This window comes from Gossypium arboreum, chromosome 10 (assembly GCF_025698485.1).
Source record: "Gossypium arboreum isolate Shixiya-1 chromosome 10, ASM2569848v2, whole genome shotgun sequence".
Taxonomy (NCBI): Eukaryota; Viridiplantae; Streptophyta; class Magnoliopsida; order Malvales; family Malvaceae; genus Gossypium; species Gossypium arboreum.
In genome coordinates, this window is record NC_069079.1 from 102,055,908 (window position 1) to 102,069,875 (window position 13,968).

At 33.1% G+C, this 13,968-nt stretch overlaps 3 protein-coding genes across 3 annotated transcripts; 2 read left to right on the forward strand and 1 right to left on the reverse strand.

Moving 5' to 3' along the window:
- The first annotated feature begins 6,033 nt into the window (after positions 1 to 6,033).
- Positions 6,034 to 8,458, forward strand: LOC108471030 (uncharacterized). Its single transcript, XM_017772597.2, has 9 exons — positions 6,034 to 6,307; positions 6,411 to 6,493; positions 6,722 to 6,894; positions 7,112 to 7,205; positions 7,322 to 7,432; positions 7,539 to 7,628; positions 7,751 to 7,836; positions 7,965 to 8,029; positions 8,152 to 8,458. The coding sequence occupies exons 1-9, from the start codon at positions 6,154 to 6,156 to the stop codon at positions 8,259 to 8,261; spliced, it is 966 nt and encodes a 321-aa protein (XP_017628086.1). The 5' UTR covers positions 6,034 to 6,153; the 3' UTR covers positions 8,262 to 8,458.
- An 894-nt stretch (positions 8,459 to 9,352) lies between these two features.
- On the reverse strand, positions 9,353 to 11,249 carry LOC108470178 (uncharacterized). Its single transcript, XM_017771443.2, has 4 exons — positions 11,052 to 11,249; positions 10,821 to 10,958; positions 10,352 to 10,600; positions 9,353 to 10,126 (listed from the first exon to the last, which is right to left on the reverse strand). The coding sequence occupies exons 1-4, from the start codon at positions 11,121 to 11,123 to the stop codon at positions 9,869 to 9,871; spliced, it is 717 nt and encodes a 238-aa protein (XP_017626932.1). The 5' UTR covers positions 11,124 to 11,249; the 3' UTR covers positions 9,353 to 9,868.
- A 264-nt stretch (positions 11,250 to 11,513) lies between these two features.
- Positions 11,514 to 13,136, forward strand: LOC108466514 (divinyl chlorophyllide a 8-vinyl-reductase, chloroplastic). Its single transcript, XM_017766883.2, has one exon. The coding sequence runs from the start codon at positions 11,722 to 11,724 to the stop codon at positions 12,955 to 12,957; it is 1,236 nt and encodes a 411-aa protein (XP_017622372.1). The 5' UTR covers positions 11,514 to 11,721; the 3' UTR covers positions 12,958 to 13,136.
- Positions 13,137 to 13,968: the final 832 nt, after the last annotated feature.

Sequence of the window (13,968 nt, forward strand, 5' to 3'; positions counted from 1 at the left end):
CTATGGTTAGGAGCCCCCATTCACTTACCATACTTGCTAGAGTCTTTCACAATAGCTAAGGTGGACAAAACACTTCAACACCGGAAAGCTTTAAGAAAGCTCCTTAAGTTCCACTTGAAATGAGCTCAATAATAAATGAAGCAGTTAGCAGACAAGAAAAGATCAGACAGGTCATTTGAAGTTGGGGACCTGGTATACCTGAAACTCCAACCTTACAGACAGCATTCACTAAGGAAGATACGAAATCAGAAGCTTTCCTCAAGGTTTTATAGTCCTTGTTCTATCGAAGCTAAAATTGGACAGGTGGCCTACAGACTGAAATTACTTGAAGGAGCAAAAATTCGCCTTACATTCCACGTGTCTCAACTAAAGAAACATGTTGGTTCAGCTATATACTCACCTACATTGCCACCTATTGGAACAGATGGATCGGTCTTGAAAGAGCCAGCACAGATCCTTGACAGAAGAATGGTAAAAAAAGGAAACCTTTCTGTCATTGAGGTATTAGTGGAATGGGCAGACACTTTTCCCGAGGACTCCACTTAAGAAGCCTGGACATAATTTCAAAGGCAATATCTTGCTTTCGATCCCTGAGGACAAGGATCTGCATAAGAGATGGAGTATTGTTATGGCATATAATTGAGGGTTAAGAAGTAGTTAATTACTATTTAATTTTGTTAAGTGTCTTGAGTTAATTATGTTGAAAAAACGACACATTTGGGGGGTCCTTTAATGAATACAATGCGTTTTGGGCAAAGGGTTTTGTTAGTGAAACGAGGCGTTTTGATGTTTTGTCTTGTAATCGAACGACAGTTGTGATAATCGTTACTTCCTTTTTTAGCACCCTCGTGTGTGCTAGAATGATTATGAAAGGTTTCAGTACTATTTTCTCAGCCTCTCTCCTCTCTTTTCTCTCAGTTACTTCTTCCTCCTCCTCTTCCTTTTATTCTTCTCTGTTCTTCTTCTTCTTCTCTTTCTTCTTCTTCAACTTGCATCATAACCATCATGTTTCCAGAAATAAAACAACAAAGATTTCTATATTCTTTTGAAATTTAAAATTTAGTTTTTATATTTTAATTTCGACACAATGAGTCCATGTAAAATCTTGGTCTCTCCATCTCTGTTTGCCGTTAAAGTTAAAGATGTTAAATGTAAAATTATTTTTTTAACCTTCAACATTTGTATTTTTATCAATTTGGTTCTTCCCCTTTAAAAGTACATGAAAATAATTTTTTTTCATATTTTAAATAAAAACATATAATGTAACACCCCTTACCCGTTACCGTCGCCGGAACAGGATACAAGGTATTACCAGAACATAACACATACCATTAAACATAACCGAAATATAAATATGTCATCCAATTTGATAGTGCATCGTATAATATATGTCTTGAACAATATTAGCCAACTTTAATGGCTTGTACAAATTAGCTGGTCAAGTACTGTAACTAATATTTTAAACCTAGACAAATATGACACGTAACAAAATAATTAAGCCTACTATACATGCCATAATTCAAAACGTTTAGTTCAAATACCCTAAAGTATGATAGTGCGGGTAGATCTTCATGATCCTTAACTCCTGAGCAAGCCGAAGAACACTATAAGACAAAAGAGAGAAACAAAGTAAGCTTATAGCTTAGTAAGTAAGTATGTAAATACTAATTAAAAAAAAAATCTAACATGTTTACACAACAATTCAAGTATATCTACTTTAACTTCACTATTCATTCCACTTTGTTTAAGCTGTCTCTGCTGCGTCATATTCACTAAATAAATCATAAATCGAGTTACAAAACTCGAAATTCAAATCCGTAAAATTTCCCTGAATCTAGACTCATAAAACTTTTTGGTAATTTTTTTCTATAATTTTTGGTTCAGCCGATTAGTACAGTTTATTAGTTAAAGTTTCCCCTGTTACACAGCTCGACTGATCTGACCTCTGTTCACTACAAATTGAATTTCTCTCAGTACACAATTCAAACAACCCTGAAGTCTGTTTCATTTAAAACTAGTCTCAATAAGGAATTTAGGCATGTAAACTATATTTCTTAATTTGCTTTGTACAATTTTAATGATTTTTCAAAGTTGGAACAGGGGATCACGTATTCATCCTGAGCAAGTCACATACAATTGTAAATATCTCAAAATATAGAATTCCTTTGCTTGCTCTGTTTCTTTTATATGAAAGTAGACTCATTAAACTTTAATTTCACATCTCATTCAACCTCTAATTATATTCCTCCTATTTTGGTGATTTTTCAAAATCACGTCACTGCTACCATCTAAAAACAGTTTTAATGCTAATTTCACTCTTTCACACATTCTTTATGCTAACCTCATTTTATCTTATATATGTATATACCACAAATCATTTTCACCACATTTCATTCACCATAAGTGTAGGTCCAAACCACAATATCACCACAAAACCATCCCGTTGAACAATTCGGATCAATCCTCGATATTTAATGGTTTCAGCACACAGCCCCACCATCATACTTCGTTTAGTTCGGCTCTCTTGTACACATGGTGAACACTTAGTACCACTCATGCGACCCAACCGATTTGTCTCGTAGCTCTCTTGTCTACATGGTGTCCTTCACTTGGAATCACGCATGAGACCTAGCTACATTTATCTTTCACGTAGCTCTCTTGTCTACATGGTGTCCTTCACTTGGAATCACGCATGCGACCTAGCTACATTTATCTTTCACGTAGCTCTCTTGTCTACATGGGATACATCTCGTATCACACATGTGACCTAGCTACTACAGGGTGTCTCGTAGCTTTCTTGTACACATGATGTGCACTCAGCATCATACATGTGACCTAGCTACGCTCCTCTATTTCATTCGATCTCTCCAATGTTCAACCGGATCTCTCTCTATATTTATTTCCATTCTTCCAATAGTCGATTTATATTTTAACATCAGCTAGTATATTTATATAATAGGCTGAAATATAAGAATGTACATGAAATTATTGTAATATTTACATACAAACTTACCTTGGTGCAAAATGTGGAAATTTTGCAATTTAGTCCAAACCTTTTCCTTCCCCGCTCGAGATCAATTCCGCGTCTTTCTTGATCTATAATAACACATTTAGCTCATTTAATACTCATACTATTTATTTCAATCCAAAATCACATCATGGAAAAATTACATTTTGCCCCTAACTTTTCAAAATTACAATTTTGCCCCTAGGCTCGGAATTTAATTTCAGCCCTTATTCTTATATTTTATGATATGCTGAACATTTTCTCTTCTACAACAACATCAAATTCTCACTCTATCATATAGTTATGAACAATAGGTATTTTTACCGATTATGCTGCTTTTACTCGTTTTCACTTAAAACCGAGTAGCACAAGTTATTTAACATAATTTAAAACCTCATATTCTATCATAAAACATCAAAATACACAAATTTCACCTATGGGTATTTTTCCAAATGTGAACCCTAGGTTAAATTATTACTAGCATAAGCTTAATCGAGCTTCCGGATTCCAAAACGTAAAGAACATTAAAAACGGGCTTGGAATCACTTACTATGGAGCTTGAAAATTGAAGAAATCCTAGCTATGGAGAGAGGGAGAATTCGGCAGCAACTAAGGAGGATGATGACCAATTTTGTGTTATTTTTCCCATTTTATTTCATTTAATATCCAAATGACCAAAATGCCCTCCTTACTAAACTTTCAAAATTCCTTCCATGTCCTAATTTTGTCCATGAACTTAAAATTGGTCAAATTGCTATTTAAGACCTCCTAATTAATATTCCAAAACAATTTCATACTAAAACTTCGGGATGCAAATTTTGCAACTTATTCGATTTAATCCCTACTTTCAATTTAAGCACTTTAGGCATAGAATTTCATCACGAAATTTTCACACAATCATGCAATCATATCATAAACCCCAAAATAATTATAAAACAATTATTTCTATCTCGGATTTGTGGTCACGAAACCACTATTCCGATTAGGCCCTAATTCGGGTTGTCACATATAAAATTTAAAAATCTTACTTTTTTAAAAAAGTAACAAATTATGGAAAAATAAAAACTCTTTAAAATTTAAAAAAAATATAAATTTCAAAATTCAATGTTATCTAAATCGGACTAGGAATCGACTAGTGTTTTGATCCGGTGAGAGGTAAAAAATTGGTTAACTTGCAAATCAGTATAGACCAATTGAACTAAGCTAAAAACTGGTTGAACCAATAGTTGAATCAATTCCTATTTGGTTTAACCAATTGGTTCCCAAAAAGATCGGTCCAAATAAAATAAATTATTAAAAATAAAATTTTATAAAAATCGGGTCAACTGCCAATTTAACCTTTTTTTTTTTTTTTAGCTTAGTTCAATAAGTTTATTTTAGTTTGCGATTTAACTAGTTTTTTACCTCTCACTAGATCAATACCCAGCCGGTTCATAGTCGAATAGGTCCAGTTTAGATAACATTAAATTTTGTAATTCTTTATATTCTTAAAATATTTTAATTTGTTTTTTCACTTTGAATTGTAAACCATTTTATTTTTCATTTTATATATATTTAAAATATAATTTTAAAATTTTATGTTGTTTAAAATATGATTTTTTTATTTTAAAAAATACTTTTAAAGGGTATGAACCAAACCGATAAAATTATCAATGATGGGTGCTAAAATGTTTAAAAATTTTAATAAGCGGTTAACCTATGAACCAATACATATGGGTTTAATCATGATAAAATTCAATTGAACTAACAATCAAACCGATTTTTATAATTTTTTAATATTATAATATTTTAGATTCTTTAATAATATTTGCTAAATAATCATTGCTTTGGAAACCCATTAGTTAGATCAATTCAAATCAGTTCAATTGCGTTTCAACCAATATTTTAGCACAATTCAATCAATTTGTACCATTCAGTAGGTCAACCATTAGTTCAATCCGATTTAGATAACATTGAATTTTAGAATTTTTATATCTTAAAATCAATTTTATTTTTATTTTTTGAATTTTAAAGCTTTTTTATTTTTCATAATTGTTTATTATTTTAAAATTATAATTTTTATTTAAAAACTACAAGTTTCTAAAATTTTATATTTTATTTAAAATATGAAAAATTAATTTTAAAATTTTCATGTACTTAATGACCAAATTGATAGAAGACTATAAATATTAATAGCTAAAAAGCTATTTTATCTTTGATATAGAGATTTAGGGCCTTTTTAGTAGTGCTTAAAAAAAAAAACACTTCTAGCTCAAAAAACACTTTTAGAAAAAAAACTGTACTAAATAACTTGCTTTTGGCTGAAATTTTTAGCTTTCAGACATGCTTTTGAAAAACACATCTGAAAAGGATAAACTAAAATTTTTAACTTTTTCCCTTCCAAAAGTATTTTTGGTGTTTAATTACTTTTCTACTTCTATAATAACATAGTACTTTCTTTTTTTGTGCTTAATTACAAATGTACTAAAATAATTAATTAAAAATAAAAATATTTTTAAAATACTAATTTCAAATATTTCATGGTTATATTTAAATATTTAAAATATAGTTTATATATTCTAATTAAATTTTATAAATAATTAATATTTATTACTTAAAAATATTTAAAATTTATATTTCATATGTTAAAATATTAACAAGTTATAATAATTTTTATATTCATTATTATAGTGAATAATTTAAATATTATTTAATTACATATTTAATTTAAATATTATTTAATTACATATTTATTATTTGATAATAAGATATTTAAAATAGATATTTTATTTTTAAAAATACTTTTTAATAGCGATGTTAAAAATTTAAATTTTAAAATAAACTTTTCATGAGTACTGTTTAAATTAACTCTCAAGGTGTAAATATTAAAATATTAAAATTAAATTTTAAAATCGAAAAGAGTAAACAGAAAAATCCTCCAATCAGATTCTGACATACTACCAAGTAACAATCCAACATGCCACGCGTAATAAAATCATTGGTGGTTACTAAGAACGAAAATCCTCTTTCTTTAAGTATTTGCCTGAAAGGACCAATAAAATGATAAAAAATTGACAGGCAGAGTAAGACAGACAGTCTATGTTCAAAAAAGAACAGAAGAGAAAGACACAGTCCCTTTTCTTTTAATTTCATTTTTTTTTAAGTAAATGGGAACCATTTCTTGCGTCAGTAATTTCATATTTCTCTCGAAAAACTCAATTTCTCCCTCATCTCAACCCTTTTTCAAGAAACCAATCCCAATTTTCCAAAGTTTCAACTTCTCTTCTTCTTCTCTTCAAGTCTCAGCTTCCTCCACCTCTGGTCTATTTGATATTCCCTTTTGCTTTCTTTTTACATATTGCGGTGACTTTTCTTTTATTTAATCTGGGATTTTCGTTTTTCTTTTTTTGTTTGAATGTGGCAGGGAAAGCAATGGTGGGAGAGAATGATCTGCTAATAGTGGGACCAGGTGTTCTTGGTCGCTTGGTGGCTGAAAAATGGAGGGAGGTAAAACCAAACCAACTGTTTGATTGTCTAAACATCATCATTCATTTTAGTTTCAGAGGTTGAAATTTGAAGGGTTTTCTTGAATAATGATAACAATTAGCTAATTGATAGGGTTTAGCTCTTTTTTACAATGTCTATTTCTAGCAATGGTGCCAAGTGAACTAAAACTCAATCGGTAGGGTCTAGCCATTTAGTCATATGTGTGAATTACATGATTTGTGGAAGCAGGAACATCCAGGATGTCAAATTTACGGGCAGACTGTGACGACGGACCACCACAATGAATTAATCTCGCTGGGGATTAATCCATTTTTTAAGGAGACTAAAACAGATCAGAAGTTCCCCTATGTGATTTTTTGTGCTCCTCCTTCAAAAACCCCAGATTATGCTGGTGATATTAGGTAACTTTTTAAAGATTTTCATGGTGAATTGTCACTCACTAGTCACTAGCCATGTTGGTGTTGTATGGTAGTAGTCATATATGAGCTAGGAGGAACTTCGGCAAAACTTACTTTGATCTGGAATTTTACCTTTTTTTTGTTTGTGGCAAAATCTTGATTGGTTATTTAGTCTCTACGAACTGAGTTGGTGTTATCGATTTGGCTTTGAGTCTATCAGATTGGCTGCTTTAAGCTGGAATGGTGAAGGTTCGTTTGTATTCACATCGAGCTCTGCACCATATGATTGCAATGACAATGGACCTTGTGATGAGGTATTTGCATCTAACATAAAACATTGTTTGCTTATAACACTTTATTATTGTTCTTCCAAATTTTCATGATATTGGGATGCATTAATATCCATTACCACCATCTGTTTTCTTGTCAGGACACACCAACTGTGCCGATTGGGAGAAGCCCTAGAACAGATACCCTTCTCAAGGCTGAAAAAGTGGTGCTGGAATTTGACGGTTGTGTCGTTAGGTTGGCTGGACTATATATATCCTTTTTCTTGGACTTAAATTACCAAAGAGAGGTGTTTATATGTTTCATAGACTTGTGGATGTCACCGATATTGCTTTCATGATAACCTTAACATTTTATACAAAATGGATAGAGGTGCACATTTCTATTGGTTGCATAAGGGGACCGTTGATGCTCGTCCTGATCACATCTTGAATCTTATACACTATGAGGTGAAAATTCATTTACATCTCTATTTGTTTTTCGTTTGTAGAGACAATTTCTCTTTCGAGATTTGCAGAATTCATTTTGGTAATTGGAATGTTGATTTCGATTTGTATACTTGGTGTCACAGGATGCAGCTTCCCTCTCAGTCACTATTCTGAAGAAGAAACTTCGGGGTCGGATTTTCTTGGGTTGTGACAATCATCCTTTGTCTAGGTTGTCTTCTTTTACAATAGCACATATGACAACTTGTGTCAATATATTTCTTGCAATGCTATTTATGATCGAAATTGTTTATTTTGCCGACTTCTCAAGTTGGTAACACTCTGTTACTTTTTCTGCAGGCAAGAAGTAATGGATTTGGTTGATAAAAGTGGGAAATTTGACAAAAAGTTCCAAGGCTTTACAGGTGGTTTCTTATTTACATTTCTTAACCTTAGAATATATTTTGATATGGGTATGGGGTTATGGTTCTCCTAGTTCTTTGATATGTAAAACTTGCATCATCTGATATATGTTGTATACTTGCAGGCACCAGTGATCCTTTGGGCAAGAAGTTGAACAACTCGAATACTCGTAAGGAATTAGGATGGGAGCCAAAATATCCTAGCTTTGCCCACTTTCTTGGAGTTTCGGAATAACTCATACCTTCATCTTCGTTGCCGGGATTTATCATGGAAGAAACTCGATTTAGTTTGCTAGGGAATCTTTTGCCTGCATGCTGTTGTGCCTCTTTTCTTTTTTCACTTCTCCAATGGGTTCTGGCAAATACTTGTTCATATACAGTGTCTGAACACTCACACCAGTTTTATTAATAAAAAAATTATACATTGGAACACTTTCAGTCGAGTTGTTCTTCCATTTTAACCACTCGCGTAATCCACATCGCCAGGACATACTTGAGTTATGTTGGTGTTGGAATTATATTTTTCAAGTCCTATGAAAGAGTAGAACAACAAATTAGTGTGTTTTTAGATTTTGTAAACCATTAATGACAATCTTGTGAAGCAAAATAGTGTTTAGACCCCCAAAGAGCAACGAATAAATTAAGGAGACAAATTTAAAATATTAAAGATGAGTTGGGGCTACGTTCCAAGAAACCGACTTCAATAATAAACTATTCCATGTAAAGTTGACTTTGCAGATCCCAAGATTCTTCTATATCTTTTATATGTTTCATCTCAATCATAATGTTAAACTCACAAACAGACAAGATTTGAGCTTTAACCAGCGAAGTTCACTTCCAATGGGGAAATTTTGTTGCATGGAATCTGATGATGGTGGTGGCTTAGATTTCACTGGTCTTCTCATTGTTTTAGTCATAGCCGTAGCTCTCATGGCAGTCTGCCTGCAGCAACCGCGACCTACCGGTTATACTGTGTACCGTTACCGTTGAAAAGCTTCGGTTCGAGCTCCATTGTCTCTTTTTACTGTGCCCCATTGCAGGTAAGGTCTTGGAGGCAGCATTTGTATGAACTTGAAGCTCTTTTTGCCTATTGTATTTCATAAAAACATGCTGTTGGGTTGAATTTTTTTGTATTTTCTTCAGATTTTAGGTGTTCTTTTTTAACAATCTGAATTGTGGTTTGAAATCTGATAAATTGTTGTTTCATGTTCTTGTCTCTATCAATCAAACACGAGTCCGAGTAACCTAAGCTTATAATATTGAATTCCAAGAGTGTGGAGGCTAGTAAAAGATCAAATAATTGCAAATAAAATTGATAAAAGAAAGTTATATATTAGTCTGCAATAGATCTATATAAATATTAACTTACATAAACATTGTACATCTGCAGATCATTTATTCATAGTTTTCCCTGTAAAAATACCATGAAGTTCCTATACCAAGTGTCAGATTACATTTTGACCCCTCTACACAAAAAATAAATAAATTAGTCCTTGTACACTATATCAAATAGCAAATTGGTCATTTTTATTAAAATTTTCATTCATTTCTACCGTTAAAAATTGGTATCACTAAAAAATAATCAAAGGGTGACATGCCACTTGTACCTTATACAGTCGTACAAAGACCAATTTTTAACGATAAAATCGATTGAATTTTTAACAGAATCATCAATTTACTTTTTAATCTAACATACAATGATTAATTTATCCATTTTTTGAGTAAAAGGGACAAACTATAATCTGAAAGGGACAAACTATAATCTGACTCTTAGTACAAAGACCTCTATGATTCTTTTACCTTATTCTCCCCATTGTTTAAACTGGTGCTTGCGAGCTTTGATTAGGCCCAGGGATTGCTTCTGGAACTAACAATGGATATCTGAACTTGTAAAACCTCATGAATGGCTCCTCGTTGAAGCACCCCCAGCCCGTCTAAATCGTCTTTTGACGATGCAAGATCTTCTAGAGAGAGACATCGAAAATGGAATTCATCCCGCATACGGAATCCATAGAACCATCTGCCGAGCTTCCACCATTTGATACAAATTTGGCGGTTTTTAATGTTGCTACTCTTGAGCGCTTCCATGACATCCGAAGCCTGCTCGGTATCATTCATAATTTTTTTAGTTCTAACATGTGTAGCATTAACATATCTAGAAATACAGATTCAAAATCTATAGAGAAACCATTATCTAAAAGCAGCCACGCTGGTTTAGCTTTCAGCCGCGCTTGTGACCATCTAAGAACACTAATTCCACGATGTAAACAAAACAAGCATACAAGAAAAAAATGCATGAAAAATACATAAAGCATGAAAAGTTACCGGCACTTTAAGGATGTTAAGGCAGTAATGAAGTCCAACCAGGTTAAGCAAAACATTCAGCTTTGGTTTGAGCAGCAACATTTGAACATCTTTAAACCCGAACCCCATCAATTTCAGGCATTCAATCGCTTTCAGATAGTCGTTGACCTGGATTGATTCGGATTGCAAACAATTTTCTACAAATTTAATAACCGAATCAGCTTGATCCTTCATCTCCTTGTGCTGCTTTATGTAAAATCCCCTCCAACCCTAGCATCATTTTTAATTTTTTTTTCTCAACAATTTTCATATCAATACAAACAATTGAATTTGCCTAACATATTTAATTACATGTATTTACTTCAACACTAATAGTTTCAACTTGAATGATAAACCGCAAAAGAACTCGAAACACCCATTGCAATTAAGCCAAAACCAACAATTCCAAAGCTAAATTACCATAAATAAAACTTAAAAAAAAAAAAAACACCTTGAAGTCGGGGTCTTTCAAGACATCTTCATATAAAAGAGGCCATCTTTGTTTAAATAAGGGTTCCCATAAACAATCGGAGCCCCATAAATCCCTCCACACCCGAGAACAACAACTCAAGCAGGAAAGATCAGTCACCTAAAAACCAGACGACCCGGAAACCATGTTTAGATTCCACCGATACCCAGAAAGAAGAAAAGAAAGGATGGAAATGAAGAGGAAGCAAATTACCGCAAGGGAAGAAGCAATTTTGAGAGCTACATCGTTTGGGATTGAACTGTATGTATAATCAGATTCATTCATGGTTTCTTTGTTATCGGCTAAAACTGAAAAATAAAAATTAATGATTGATAAAATAATTTTATTTTTGGTATGGGAATTTGTTTTCTTCTTCAAGTGAATATTGAAGTTAAGAATCAGATAGTTATACCTATTATTGACTCCTGTAATAACAATATGAATGAAACAGCGTCGTTTCAGCTTTCAACTACAAGATTTGTCCCTGGGCTCAAATGGTCTTTTTGGGCCTAATATTTATAACACTACATATACATATATAAAAAGGCCTTTTCATTTCTTGGCCACAGACAGCCCATTGGGCCCAGGGACTAAGAAAGAAAGTTTGAAAAGTTAAGGGGATGAAATTAATATTTATCACTATCTATGGAGAAAACGAGCAATTCTATATAATTCTTTTATCAGCTGGGGCTATCATCAATGTTATCCACCACCAATCTTCATTAGATTTTTCTTTTAGCTGGAGGAACTTTACTGGCCATGGAAACCTCCAATCTTGTTCATCATTCACCTCAAATGTTCCCACATTTTCTTTCCCTTTCTCTCTTTAATTTTGAGTGACAAAGACCAGTTTCCCCAGATTTCTCTTCTTAGGTAAAAGAAAATGTCACTTTGTTTATCTTTCAATGCCTTCACTGTTCACTCACCAAAGTCCCAAACTCACAAAACACGTTTCAGTTCTCAGTTCATCAATCAAATCCAGGTAAAACCAGCTAGTTTTACTTCAAAATCAATACCCTTTAATGTAGAAAGGTTTAAACTTGTTAAAGCTTTAGCAACAAAGCCTGTTGAAACAGCTGTATCAGCTTCATTTAGAAACAAGAACCCAAAAGACATCAATGTTTTGGTGGTGGGTTCTACTGGTTATATTGGGAAATTTGTGGTGAAAGAGTTGGTCAATAGAGGGTTTAATGTTATAGCCATTGCTAGGGAAAGAAGTGGGATTAGAGGCAAAAACAGCAAGGAAGATACTTTGAGTGATTTAAATGGAGCTAATGTATGTTTCTCTGATGTCACCAATTTCGACATTTTGGAGAATTCTGTGAAAAATTTAGGGTTTCCCATTGATGTTGTTGTCTCTTGTCTTGCTAGCCGTACTGGTGGTGTTAAGGATTCATGGAAAATTGATTACGAAGCTACAAAGAACAGCCTTGTCGCTGGTAAGAAATTTGGGGCTTCACATTTTGTGTTGCTATCTGCCATTTGTGTCCAAAAACCCCTCCTCGAATTCCAGCGAGCTAAGCTGAAATTTGAGGCCGAATTGATGAAAGAAGCCGAAGGAGATGACGGGTTTACTTACAGTATTGTTAGGCCAACTGCATTCTTTAAGAGTTTAGGGGGTCAAGTTGACTTAGTGAAAGATGGAAAGCCTTATGTGATGTTTGGTGATGGCAAATTATGTGCTTGTAAGCCAATTAGTGAACAAGATTTGGCTTCCTTCATTTCAGATTGTGTTTTGAAAGAGGATAAGATTAATCAGATTTTGCCGATAGGCGGTCCGGGGAAGGCATTGACACCACTGGAGCAAGGGGAGATGTTGTTTAAGCTTGTAGGGAAGGAACCAAAGTTCTTGAAAGTGCCTATTGGGATCATGGACTTTGCCATTGGGATTCTCGACTTCCTTGTTAAGATCTTCCCTTCAATGGAAGATGCCGCCGAGTTCGGTAAAATCGGGAGATATTACGCTGCCGAAAGTATGTTGATTTTGGATCCCGAAACCGGAGAATACAGTGCCGAGAAAACACCGAGCTATGGAACCAATACGTTGGAAGAGTTCTTCGCGAGAGTGCTGAGGGAAGGGATGGCTGGTCAGGAATTAGGTGAACAATCCATCTTTTGAAAGCTGATTGCTTCATTGAATGAACCAGTTTTGTATTAGAACATGACTTGAGGTATAAGCAGCTTTCCCTAACCTTAAAAAACATCTAAAACTAGTGAATCCCACATTGTATTTGTAAAGATTTTACCTTGGAAACTGCCATTGTTATGGAATATAAAGAATTGTTTCTATTGTCTGAATTGTGTGCAACATGAATGATCTTTTACTTCTATCTGTACCATCATAAAAACATGAAAACTTTTGTGTATTTTCTAAATGGAAGATGATATTCAAAGGAAATCAAGAAGGAAGAACACTCCAAGAAGCAAGAGACACACAATCAAAAGAAATCACTTTAGTTAATGTTTTTTTATCTTTCTCTTATAAATATTTTAGAGAGCATCATTCTTACACATTGTAAACACCTACTTTAAAGATAGTTCTTTTGTTTAAACCAAACACCCTTAACTTTGTACAAGGGAAATGTTTTCTAGTTGAGCCATAAAATTACGGTGGCTCTATCTTAGCCATTATAAAAAGATAAAAAAAGTTTCTTATCTTACCTTAAGTAAAATATAGAGGATTTAAAGAATATACATTGTTATTGAAAGCTAGTTATTCATATAGTGAATTAATAAAATCTTTAACGGGTACACCTAAAGTAGTGGAAGAAGACGTTCGAGGCTCAAGCACTGGAAATTGATTATATCAATCTTTTCTACTATTTTTCTTATTTTAGAAGAAGAATTTTAAAATCTCAATTTATCTCCTATTAATATTTTTGAACAAACAAAATTCAATAAATATCATAGTAACATCCCGATTTTCGGCCTAGTCGGAACAGTAATTTCGGGACCACAAATCCAAAATTGTAAAATTATTTTAATATTAATTTTAGTGTTTATAGCATGTGAATATGTATGTGTAAACATTTCATGAGCTAATTTTTGTTGTTTAATAGCTCAATTTGAGAAAAAAAACTAAATCGCGTAAAATGCGAAAGTTGCATTCTATTAGCTAAAGGTGTTAAAT